Source organism: Malus domestica, chromosome 02 (assembly GCF_042453785.1).
Source record: "Malus domestica chromosome 02, GDT2T_hap1".
Classification (NCBI taxonomy): Eukaryota; Viridiplantae; Streptophyta; class Magnoliopsida; order Rosales; family Rosaceae; genus Malus; species Malus domestica.
The window spans coordinates 34,255,209-34,268,268 of record NC_091662.1 but is presented as its reverse complement, the minus strand read 5'-3'; the positions used below and the strand labels follow the sequence as shown (position 1 = coordinate 34,268,268).

The following is a 13,060-nucleotide window of genomic DNA, read 5'->3' as shown; positions in this document are numbered from 1 at the left end:
AGAAAACTGTATAGAAGAGAGGAGCCAGGATGACCAATGATGTTTAACTATACTAGAGACGATCCAATAAAAATTAACTGTACTAGAAACGACTACAAAATAACCGAACAATTTTACGCCGTATATTACACCAAAACCACTTCATGTAGCTTTTGTTTTCTTTGGGAGCCTTCCCTTTCCTCCATCCCTGCCATTGCGACTTGCAAGAAAGTTTGTACTGTGTGTATACATGCATACATACATACATACATACATACATACATATATATATATATATATATCCGTTTCTCTCTGAGATGGGGTTTCTCCTTAGGTAAAGACCAGAAGGATTAGAGAAGTATATTATACATAATGTCTTATTTTAAGTTGACTGGGAGTGTTGGTGGGGAAGATTTTGTAATATCCAGTAACACAAAAGATTTAATTGTGGTATGCTTCAATAAAACGATATCCCCAACAGGACTATGGCGAGCACACAACCCCTTTATGTCAGCTCTTTCAGTTCTTGTTATAAAACTGAGCATTGCCGTCTTCAGCACTCGTATTTTTATGGTCGCCTTAAAACCCTTGCATCAACCACGCATTGTTGCTGAGATTCTTGTAAGCAGTACATCCTTCCTTATTCCTCTCTTGTTATTTTTTTCTTACATCTGTTGTTATTATTAACGAAAACATGTAAGTAGTATATACACCATTTTACACGTTACAAACTTTCAGGGTGGAATGTTGACGAGTACGAGTAATTGGGGTAGAGTTGTACCAGCCGTATTTCCTTACAGTACCGTGAAGATTATCGAGACCATCGGAAACTTGGCCCTCGTTTACCACATGTTCCTGGTGGGTTTAGAGCTTGATTTAAAACCAGTTTTACGAGCTGGAAAGAAAGCTCTTAGCATTGCGCTCGCCGGCATTGTCTTTTCCGTCCTTGTTGGTTGGGCCTTATGTCGATATGTGCTCCTCAAAGATTTTGTCGAAGAAACAAAAGGCAAGGATGGACAAAAATTTCCCACTGTGAACGGCCCGTGGTTCTGGGGCGTTGCTCTTGCCACCACCAACTTCCCAGACCTTGCCCGAATCCTCACAGACCTCAAACTTCTCTACTCTGCTGTCGGAGGACTTGCGTTATCTGCCTCTGTTATCTCCGACTTATGCTCCTGGTTTCTTCTTTTGCTCGTAATGGCCATAGTCAACAACTTCCAGACAATTTCGGTGGGACTCACCTTGCTTTTTATAGGGCTATGCATTTTTATCGTACGTCCTCTTCTGTCACAGATTGTTGACCGAATTCGTGACAAAGTACAAGACGATGGCGACTACGGTCAACTTGAATGCTTTGTTCTAGCCGGGGTGGTGCTTTGTGGGTACATTACCGATGCATGTGGGTCTCATTCTATCGTAGGGTCTTTTATGTTTGGAGCTATCATGCCTAGAGGAGAGTTTTCAAACAATCTTAATAAGAAGGTGGGAAGTTTTGTGCCTGGGATTCTGTTGCCTCTCTACTTCTGTATCAATGGGAGTAGACTCAACTATGTGGATATTCTCAGTTCCGTTTATCCATCGGAGAAAAAAACTGGGACGGACATATATCGTGTAGGGGGGGTTGTCATCTTAGCTTTTGCAGCTAAGACACTGAGCACTTTGGTTGCCGGCTTAGTAAACAAAATGTCATTTCGGGATAGTTTGGCTCTTGGAGTGCTCATGAACACCAAGGGCTTATTGACACTTATTATACTCAACACCGGTCGGGAAGTAAAGGTACGTAACATATGACTTTATGCATGCGTAATGCCTTTGAATAATTCATGAAAGAATGACAAATAATATGTCGTATATACATGTATATGTCTAGGCGTTGAACAAACAAACCTTCGGAGTAATGGTGCTGGCAATTTGGGTAATGACATTTGTAGTTGGTCCGCTTCTAGCAATTTTTTACAAGTCCAGTGCTAGGCCTTTCGTGCAATACAAAGAGAGAAATGTAGTAAGCGTAGGATCTAACAACGAGCTTCGAATCCTTGCATGTGCTCACAACTCACGCAATGTGCCAGGCATTATCAACCTCCTCGAGGCTTCTAATCCAACCAATAAATCCCCTCTTCATGTTCTTGCTGTCCACCTTGTGGAACTAACGGGGCATACTTCGGCGATGTTGGTAGTGCACGATGCTTGTAAGACCAATGATGTATATTCTCCCGACAACTCGTCCCCCTCAAATGCTTTTGAAGCATATGCCCAACAAAGAGAATGTGTCACGATGCAAACACTCACGGCGGTGTCTCAATACTCCACGATGCACCAGGATATATGCAACCTGGCTGAGGAGAATCGCGTCGCCATAATAATCATCCCGTTCCACAATAAATCCACCACATTGGTTGGAGGAGTGGCACCAGATGCAAACAACTCACATCTAAAGAGCCTCAACAACAACTTGATCGCAAATGCTCGGTGCTCTGTGGGTGTTTTTGTGGATCGAGGCCTCGGTGCATCCAACGACTCTTACCGTCGATGCTGCTATTCCATGCTCTTCTTTGGAGGGGTAGATGACCGTGAGGCATTAGCGTATGCGGGTCGCATGGCTGGACATCCTAGGACTAGCCTAACAGTCATATCGTTTAACATCATGAGTAAAAATGCATCAAACTTGTGCTCTGAGGATGATCATGGTGATGATGATGACGAAGACGATGACGATGAAGATGGTACTGGTGGAATTCTGAAGGCAATGGCAAGCACTGGGAGGGAAAAAAAACTGGATGAGTTGTACTTGGATGAGTTTAGGCTGATGTCAATGAATGATGCCTCCATAAAACTTTTAGAGAAATCGGTGACTAGGTGGGAACAAATTCTCTCACTAATAAGCTCAATGGAAGGTGAGTATGATATGTACATAGTAGGAAGAAGGCATGGAAATATATCAGAGGTCACCACGACGTTACTCGATGGCATCGACTCCAATGACCTTGGATTTCTTGGAGATGCATTGGTATCTTCAAACCTTACAGCAATTACATCCGTTCTAGTTGTGCAACAAGGTCGCCTTTTGGATTATTATTCTTGATTGAGAGAGAAAATGGGATGTATCTTGGAATAATTTGTGTTGGAGAATTAGGTAATAAAAACTTATTGAGATTGGTAAATATGGGATTGTATTTTATTTCCTACCTACAAAATAATGTGTAGGTTTCCTTGTTGAAGGAATTAGGTTTACTCATTTAATTTGGTTACTTATTCAATTAGGCTTGTATTTCTTTTCTATAAATACTTTCTTATGCGGAATAATAAAGATGTATTTCAATTGTGTGAACAATGTGGTAGTGTTATTGCTTTTGATATAATATACTTTTGTTGTAGTTTGAGAATAATTAACTGTAAAGTAAAATAATCAAGCTTTGGATAAATTGTATTTTAAGGTATATATGTATTGTCATTCTTGAATACGCACAGACACTTAAATTCTAAATTATAAATTTAACATGTAAAATGCCCCTAAAACATTACCTTTAGTGCTCACATAAATTTTTTTATTTTCTTCTTCCTCGCATCAAAGCTGTCGTCATCGAAGTACAGTGGATGGAGAACTGGGCCCACAACACTATTCATCCTAGTTGTCACAAATATGTCACTATTGATGTCTTGGGACCTGGTGCCAATTGAAAATTCAAGAATAAATATTAATTAGCCTAGAGGGGGATCGAATAGGTTTTAACTTAAATGACTAGGCCAAATTTAAACTAACAATTAATTAAACATGGTTAAAATCCTACACATCAATAACAAACAGAAAATAAAGTGTTCACCATATCATGTAGATTTAACGAATCAAAACCCCATCACTAGGGAAAATCCTTGTACTACTAAGTCAACATATAAGTTAAGAGAAACGAACATAAAAGGAACTTACAAAAATCATCTTACTAGACTCTGAGGTAGAAGGCAGCTTTAGAGGACCTTAATGGTAATATGAAACATATTACGAACTGTAGCCACAAAAGTCTTGAAGTGATCAAATACGTTTGATTAGGTATATTCACGAATAGCTGAAAAAATCATCAGCAAATAAAATATAAAAGAAAAACCGCTAAAGAAAGTAACAGGTGACGTCCACATAGCCTGATGAATTAGGGAAAATAAGGCAGAAGCATGATTATTATTATTATTCAAACTAGCCTCTTGCCGCGCATGAGAGTTTTTATTATTTATTATTTAATTCATTATTTTTTAATTAAAATTTTTTGTTTTGATGAGGCTTAAGAAAACAAAAATTTTGATGAAAAACATTTAATTGTTGTAATATTATGATATTATAGTATATGTGTGGTTGTGTAAATTACTAGTAGATTGTATTTAAAATTGTTGATGCACAAAACCGGAGGGGTCTTGGAACAACGTAAATCCGACCGTGAATTTGCAAGAAAGTAAAGAACACAAGATGTATCGTGGTTCACCCCAATGTTTGGGCTACGTCCACACTGATATTGTATTTCTCTGTTTGTGAGAGGGTTGTGAGGGAGAGAGAGCTTCTGAGGGTGAGAGAGCTCTTTAGGGGATTAGAGGCTTTTTGTTTGTGAGGGTGAGGAGGCCCTTTTATAGAATAAGGGCTCCTCACTTATTACATATTTGCCCCTTCATTTATTACATAATTACATTTGAGTCCCCCGAGTATTTATAAGAGATCTAAATACGGAGGCCCTAAGTATGGTACAAACAGTAGTCCCCCAAGTCTTCAGTCAAGAAAGTCTTTTGGCTGGAGACTTGAAATTCAGTCCATGTGTGGGCCGAAGTAACTAGATGTCGTCTAGAACTGATACTCGATATGAGGCGGTGCCCAATCTGAAATGATGCTCAACTAGAAGTAGCACATGTTGCGAGGCTGCTCTGCTTGTGGCTTATGTTGCCTTGGTTGGCTCGGCTTGTGGCGTTGGAGGTGAGGGAGTCCCTTTTATAGAATAAGGGCTCGCTCCTCAATACATAAATGATGGGCTAGAGTTGATGCTCGCAGCGAAGCGGTTGCTCAGTAGGCGGCGATGCTCTCTAATGATGGTGAGGGAGTCCCTTTTATAAAATAAGGGATCGCTCCTCAATACATAAGTGATGGGTTAGGAGTGATACTCGCGGCGAGGCGGTTGCTCAGCTGGCGGCGATGCTCTCTAATGATGGTGAGGGAGTCCCTTTTATAGAATAAGGGCTCGCTCCTTAATACATAAGTGATGGGTTAGGAGTGATACTCGCGGTGAGGTGGTTGCTCAGCAGGCGGCGATGCTCTCTAATGTGGTGAGGGAGTCCCTTTTATAAAATAAGGGCTCGCTCCTTAGTACATGAATAATGGGTGCTCTCTAATGAAAGTGAGGGAGTCCCTTTCATAGAATAAGGGCTCGCTCCTCAATACATAAATAATGGGCTAAGTCCCCCAAGTATTTTTCATGAGGCCTAGTTACGGAAGCCCAATATATTGGTACATAGTGCAGTCCCCCAAGTCTTCAGTTAATAGAAGATGTTGGCTGGAGACTTGAAATTCAATCCATGTATGGGCCAAAGTGGCTGTTGTTCGGAGGCGGTATTTGTATACCATGCACTGAAGCTTTGTAGGTAAAGCTTTGCAAGTGAAGCTTTGAAGCTGGAGCTTTTGTAAATGAAGCTTTTGAAGCTGGAACTCTCGAAGCCGGAGCTCTGTAAATGAAGCTTTCGAAGCTGATTGACATGAGTGATGCTCATGAATGTTTATGTTGTTTGACATGAGTGATGTTCATGAATGTTTATGTTGTTTGACATGAGTGATGCTCATGAATGTTGACATGAGTAATGGTCATGAATGTAGACATGAATGATGGTCATGAATGTTTATATATGATTGACATGAGTGATGTTCATGAATGTTTATGTATGATTGACATGAGTGATGCTCATGTATAGTTTTGGAGTACTGGACGTACTTTTGATCGCCTGGTTGGTGATAATAGCGGCAGGCTGCCGAATAATTTTGGAGTACTGGGCGTACTTTTGATCACCTGGTTGGTGATAATAGCGGCAGGGTGTCGAATAAATTTGGAGTACTGGACGTACTTTTTTTTTTTTATGATTACCCTTTGATGGGGTTATACAGATCTTTCCGAAAGATAAGAAAAATAAATTACATCATTCAAAAATAAATCCAACTCTCTGCTCAATGGGTCACGCCCATAATTCCCTTTTTTGCATGCCATCACCATCGTAATTATGTCTGTTTTTTTTTATCTTATTTTGCTTTCTGCTTTTGCTTTTCGCTTTTCTTTCTGCTTTTGTTTCCCACTCTTCCTCTTTTTCTTTTTCTGAAACATTTTCTCAACAACATCATGATCTTTTTCTTTTTCTATTCTGTTCCTTTATCCAGCAAGCCCACTTGACAGCGGATTGCACGTTACTCTCCATCTCTTTCTTCTTTCTTTTATTCCACTTTTGCTTTTTGCTTGGCATGTTTACAGCATAGGTGAGCAGTGACTGTAAATCCACTTGCAAATGCTGACGACTAAGCACAAACAATCCTCCGCGCTATTCCCAGTATCCCCAACGTGTGTGGGGGACCACGAAGCCACCAAGGGGACTCTCCCGTCCGACCTAACCTCATTGACTGTACCCGCCAGATCATCCAACGATTGAACCCTACCCGGCGACCCACCATTCTCCTCCCCTTGAACCGGCGCCGTTGCAAAGAAAGATCTGGGCTTGGATAGTGGATCTACCCCCAACCGCTCAAACTCTCTCTGTTCGATTGAATTCGATGAGAGACAATAGAAACGGTAGCTCGACCGGCTTCGGCGAACAGCGGGTCCGAGGGTCCTTATCTTCCTCCAGAGAGTCCCTGAGAGTCCTGAGATCTGGGAAGTCGTGGGATAGAGTGTTGAGTTGGTGTGGTTTTCTGGGTTTTTGAGATCTGGGACGTCTGACCAACCTCAGCCTTCTTCTTCGTCTTCTACTTCCCTCGCTCAGCTTGTGGAAGCTTCCTAATTCAAATTAGTTATTTTGAAGCATGAACGAAGGTGAAATTTCATCGCTGATCTCCTTGTGCATAGATTGAGCTGAAGTTCAAAACCCTGAATTTCAAACCACTTTCCAGAAAGCCCAAGGATTGGATCATCAGGAGCGCAAAAGACGTGAGCGAAGACGGATATATGCAACCTAGCTGAGGAGAATCGCGTCGCCATAATAATCATCCCGTTCCACAATAAATCCACCACATTGGTTGGAGGAGTGGCACCAGATGCAAACAACTCACATCTAAAGAGCCTCAACAACAACTTGATCGCAAATGCTCGGTGCTCAGTGGGTGTTTTTGTGGATCGAGGCCTCGGTGCATCCAACTACTCTAACCGTTGATGCTGCTATTCCATGCTCTTCTTTGGAGGGGTAGATGACCGTGAGGCATTAGCGTATGCGGGTCGCATGGCTGGACATCCTAGGACTAGCCTAACAGTCATATCGTTTAACATCATGAGTAAAAATGCATCAAACTTGTGCTCTGAGGATGATCATGGTGATGATGATGACGAAGACGACGACGATGAAGATGGTACTGGTGGAATTCTGAAGGCAATGGCAAGCACTGGGAGGGAAAAAAAACTGGATGAGTTGTACTTGGATGAGTTTAGGCTGATGTCAATGAATGATGCCTCCATAAAACTTTTAGAGAAATCGGTGACTAGGTGGGAACAAATTCTCTCACTAATAAGCTCAATGGAAGGTGAGTATGATATGTACATAGTAGGAAGAAGGCATGGAAATATATCAGAGGTCACCACGACGTTACTCGATGGCATCGACTCCAATGACCTTGGATTTCTTGGAGATGCATTGGTATCTTCAAACCTTACAGCAAGTACATCCGTTCTAGTTGTGCAACAAGGTCGCCTTTTGGATTATTATTCTTGATTGAGAGAGAAAATGGGATGTATCTTGGAATAATTTGTGTTGGAGAATTAGGTAATAAAAACTTATTGAGATTGGTAAATATGGGATTGTATTTTATTTCCTACCTACAAAATAATGTGTAGGTTTCCTTGTTGAAGGAATTAGGTTTACTCATTTAATTTGGTTACTTATTCAATTAGGCTTGTATTTCTTTTCTATAAATACTTTCTTATGCGGAATAATAAAGATGTATTTCAATTGTGTGAACAATGTGGTAGTGTTATTGCTTTTGATATAATATACTTTTGTTAGTTTGAGAATAATTAACTGTAAAGTAAAATAATCAAGCTTTTGATAAATTGTATTTTAAGGTATATATGTCTTGTCATCCTTGAATACGCACAGACACTTAAACTCTAATTTCTAAATTTAACATATAAAATGTCTGGAAAATATTACATTTAGTGCTCACATAAAAAATTTTATTTTCATCTTCCTCGCATCAAAGTTGTCGTCATCGAAGTACAGTGGATGGAGAACTGGGCCCACAACACAATTCATCCTAGTTGTCACAAATATTTCACTATTGATGTCTTGGGACCTGGTGCCAATTGAAAATTCAAGAATAAATATTAATTAGCCTAGAGGGGGGATAGAATAGGTTTTAACTTAAATGACTAAGCCAAATTTAAACTAACAATTAATTAAACATGGTTAAAATCCTACACATCAATAACAAACAGAAAATAAAGTGTTCACCATATCATGTAGATTTAACGAATCAAAACCCCATCACTAGGGAAAATCCTTGTACTACTAAGTCAAAATATAAGTTAAGAGAAACGAACAAAAAAGGAACTTACAAAAAATCATCTTACTAGACTCTGAGGTAGAAGGAAGCTTTAGAGGACCTTAATGGTAATATGAAACATATTACGAACTGTAGCCACAAAAGTCTTGAAGTGATCAAATACGTTTGATTAGGTATATTCACGAATAGCTGAAAAAATCATCAGCAAATAAAATATAAAAGCAAAACCGCTAAAGAAAGTTACAAGTGACGTCCACATACCCTGATGAATTAGGGAAAATAAGGCATAAGCATGATTATTATTATTCAAACTAGCCTCTTGCCGTGTATGGGAGTTTTTACTATTTATTATTTAATTCATTATTTTTTAATTAAAATTTTGTGTTTTAATGAGGCTTAAGAAAAACAAAATTTTTATGAAAAACATTTAATTGTTGTAATATTATGATATTATAGTATATGTAACATCCCACATCGCCCAGGAGAGTGATCCTTAAATGTATATTCGCATCCCTACCTAGCACGAGACCTTTTAGGAGCTCATTGGCTTCGGGTTCTGTAGGAACTCCGAAGTTAAGCGAGAAGGAGGCCAGAGCACTCCCAGGATGGGTGACCCACTGGGAAGTTGCTCGTGAGTTTCCAAAAACAAAACAGTGAGGGAATGGTAAGCCCAAAGCGGACAATATCGTTCTACGGTGGTGGAATGGGCCCGGGATGTGGTGGACCCGGGCCGGGATATGACAAATGGTATCAGAGCCAATCCCTGGTCGGAAGTGTGCTGACGAGGACGTCGGGCCCCTAAGGGGGGTGGATTGTAACATCCCACATCACCCAGGGGAGTGATCCTTAAATGTATATTCCAATCCCTACCTAGCACGAGGCCTTTTGGGAGCTCACTGGCTTCGGGTTCCGTAGGAACTCCGAAGTTAAGCGAGAAGGAGGCCAGGTCACTCCCATGATGGGTGACCCACTGGGAAGTTGCTCGTGAGTTCCCAAAAACAAAATCGTGGGGGAATGGTAAGCCCAAAGCAGACAATATCATGCTACGATGGTGGACCCGGGCCGGGATGTGACAGTATATGTGTGGTTATGTAAATTACTAGTAGATTGTATTTAAAATACTAGAATATCTTATTCTTTTATGATTATATTATTTGCTAAGAGAAAAATCTTATTCAGTTTACAATAAATAAACGCACCAGGCATGAGGAATATCACCGGGAAGTTGCTCGTGAGTTCCCAAAAACAAAACCGTGAGGGAATAGTAAGCCCAAAGCGGACAATATCATGCTACGATGGTGGACCCGGGCCGGGATGTGACAGTATATGTGTGGTTATGTAAATTACTAGTAGATTGTATTTAAAATACTAGAATATCTTATTCTTTTATGATTATATTATTTGCTAAGCAAAAAATCCTATTCAGTTTACAATAAATAAACGCACCAGGCATGAGGAATATCACACACACAATTCCTCAAGTCCTTCTCTATCCCTCTATGTCACACCTTCTCTATCCCTTCAATAAAATAGGTTACAATACGTTATCAGCATGCTCATGTCACTGTGCTAAAGAATTGAAGATTTTTTTGCCACAAACCTATTTACAAGATTCATCTTCGCAACAACCCAGGTTCTAAAACAGGGCCTAAATGTGGATATTTTTTTTCAACTTAATGGCATGAAACAGTCACTATTGAGCATGAAATCTAATTTTCGTTTTAAAATTATATATTCAGTTTAAATTATTATTCATAATTATATTATATTATATTACTGCTGTTATAATTGTTGTGATCTGGATTTGTGTGATAAAGCAAAAACAGAAAGAGATTTTCTAACCCTCGAATCGCGTGAGCTGCGACTTGAAGTTGGGCCAAGTCGAGCCGCATTTTTTAACCCTCGAATCGCGTGAGCTAAAACATGAAGTTGCGCCAAGTCGAGTCGCCCCATGCTACCCCAACTAGGCATGGCAATTCCTGACACGACCCGATAACTCGACACGATACGAAACGAAATTAACAGGTGTTCGGGTCGACACGATAACGAATCGGGTGTTATCGGGTAACCCGATAAGCACCTGTTAAGATAACGGGTTGGTTCGGGTATACATGTGGGTAACACGATACACAATAAGTAGAATATTAATTTAATAATTTTATAACCCTAAAAAATACTATAATAATTATATATATTAATTTAACAATTTTATACCCCTAAAAAGTTAAAAACTATAATAATTATATATATATATATATATATATTAAATTAACTATAATAATTATATATACTATAATAATTATACCCCCAAAATATTAACTAAAATAATTATACCGCCAAAATATTAACTAAAATAATTATAATAATTATATATACTATAATAATTATACTCCCAAAATATTAACTATAAATAAACTGTAAGTGTTAGTGAATCTATTGTTTTGATGGGATACGAATTCTATGAAACTAATTTTAACGATCCAACAGTCAAACTTGTTTGTATATACTTCGATATCGCATACGCCAAAAATCACAAAAAACAAACATTCAGAGATCAAGTAATGAGATAAAACATTTCGACGGTTATAAAACAAAAAATCACGATTTAACCGTTATTTTCACTACGAATTTGATGATTTTTTGCAACTAAACTCCTTGACCCTATACGAATACAATGAATGAATTTTACCGTCAATTTAAAATATTTACACAAGTGGATACCACAAAATCTTATGTTATACTTAATGAAAGTATAAATAAACTCTAAATGTTAGTGAATCTATTGTTTTGATGGGATACGAATTCTATGAAACTAATTTTAACGATCCAACCGTCAAACTTGTTTGTATATGCTTCGAGATCGCATACGCCAAAAATCACAAAAAACAAACATTCAGAGATCAAGTAATGAGACAAAACTTTTCGACGGTTATAAAACAAAAAATTATGATTGAACGGCTATTTTAACTCCGATTTTGATGATTTTTTTCAACTGCACTCCTTGACCCTATATGAATACGAAGAATGAATATGATCGTCAATTTAAAATATTTACACAAGTGGATGCCACAAAATCTTATGTTATATTTAATGAAAGTATAAATAAACTCTGTGTGTTAGTGAATCATTTGTTTTGATGAGATACGAATTCTATGAAACTAATTTTAACGATCCAACCGTCAAACTTGTTTGTATATTCTTCGTGATCGCATACGCCAAAAATCACAAAAAAAAACATTTAGAGGTCAAGTAATGAGAATAAACTTTTTGACGGTTATAAAACAAAAAATCACGATTTAACGATTATTTTAACTCCGATTTTGATGATTTTTTACAACTAAACTCCTCGACCCTATACAAATACAATGAATGAATTTGATCGTCAATTTAAAATATTTACACAAGTGGATACCACAAAATCTTATGTTATACTTAATGAAAGTATAAATAAACTCTAAGCGTTAGTGAATCTATTGTTTTGATGGGATACGAATTCTATGAAACTAATTTTAACGATACATCCTTCAAACGTTTTTGTATATGCTTCGAGATCGCATACGCCAAAAATCACAAAAAACAAACATTCATAGATTAAGTAATGAGACAAAACTTTTCGACGGTTATAAAACAAAAAATTACGATTTAACTGTTATTTTAACTCCGATTTTGATGATTTTTTTCAACTACACTCCTTGACCCTATACGAATACGAAGAATGAATTTGATCGTCAATTTAAAATATTTACACAAGTGGATGCCACAAAATCTTATGTTATACTTAATGAAAGTATAAATAAACTCTGTGTGTTAGTGAATCTATTGTTTTGATGAGATACAAATTCTATGAAACTAATTTTAACGATCCAACCGTCAAACTTGTTTGTATATTCTTCGAGATCGTATACGCCAAAAATCACAAAAAAAAACATTCAGAGATCAAGTAATGAGACAAATCTTTTCGACGGTTATAAAACAAAAAATCACGATTTAACGGTTATTTTAACTCCGATTTTGATGATTTTTTACAATTACACTCATTGACCCTATACGAATACAATGAATGAATTTGATCGTCAATTTAAAATATTTACACAAGTGGATACCACAAAATCTTATGTTATACTTAATGAAAGTATAAATAAACTCTAAGTGTTAGTGAATCTATTGTTTTGATGGGATACGAATTCTATGAAACTAATTTTAACGATCCAACCGTCAAACTTGTTTGTATATTCTTCGAGATCGCATACGCCAAAAATCACAAAAAAAAACATTCAGAGATCAAGTAATGAGACAAAACTTTTTTACGGTTATAAAACAAAAAATCACGATGTAACGGTTATTTTAACTCCGATTTTGATGATT

The 13,060-nt window shown here is 37.9% G+C and overlaps 1 protein-coding gene across 1 annotated transcript; it reads left to right on the top strand.

The window, feature by feature from the left end:
• The first annotated feature begins 486 nt into the window (after window positions 1-486).
• Window positions 487-3,061, top strand: LOC103412040 (cation/H(+) antiporter 15-like). Its single transcript, XM_029099159.2, has 3 exons — window positions 487-600; window positions 718-1,755; window positions 1,850-3,061. The coding sequence occupies exons 1-3, from the start codon at window positions 487-489 to the stop codon at window positions 3,059-3,061; spliced, it is 2,364 nt and encodes a 787-aa protein (XP_028954992.2).
• The last annotated feature ends 9,999 nt before the right edge of the window (window positions 3,062-13,060 follow it).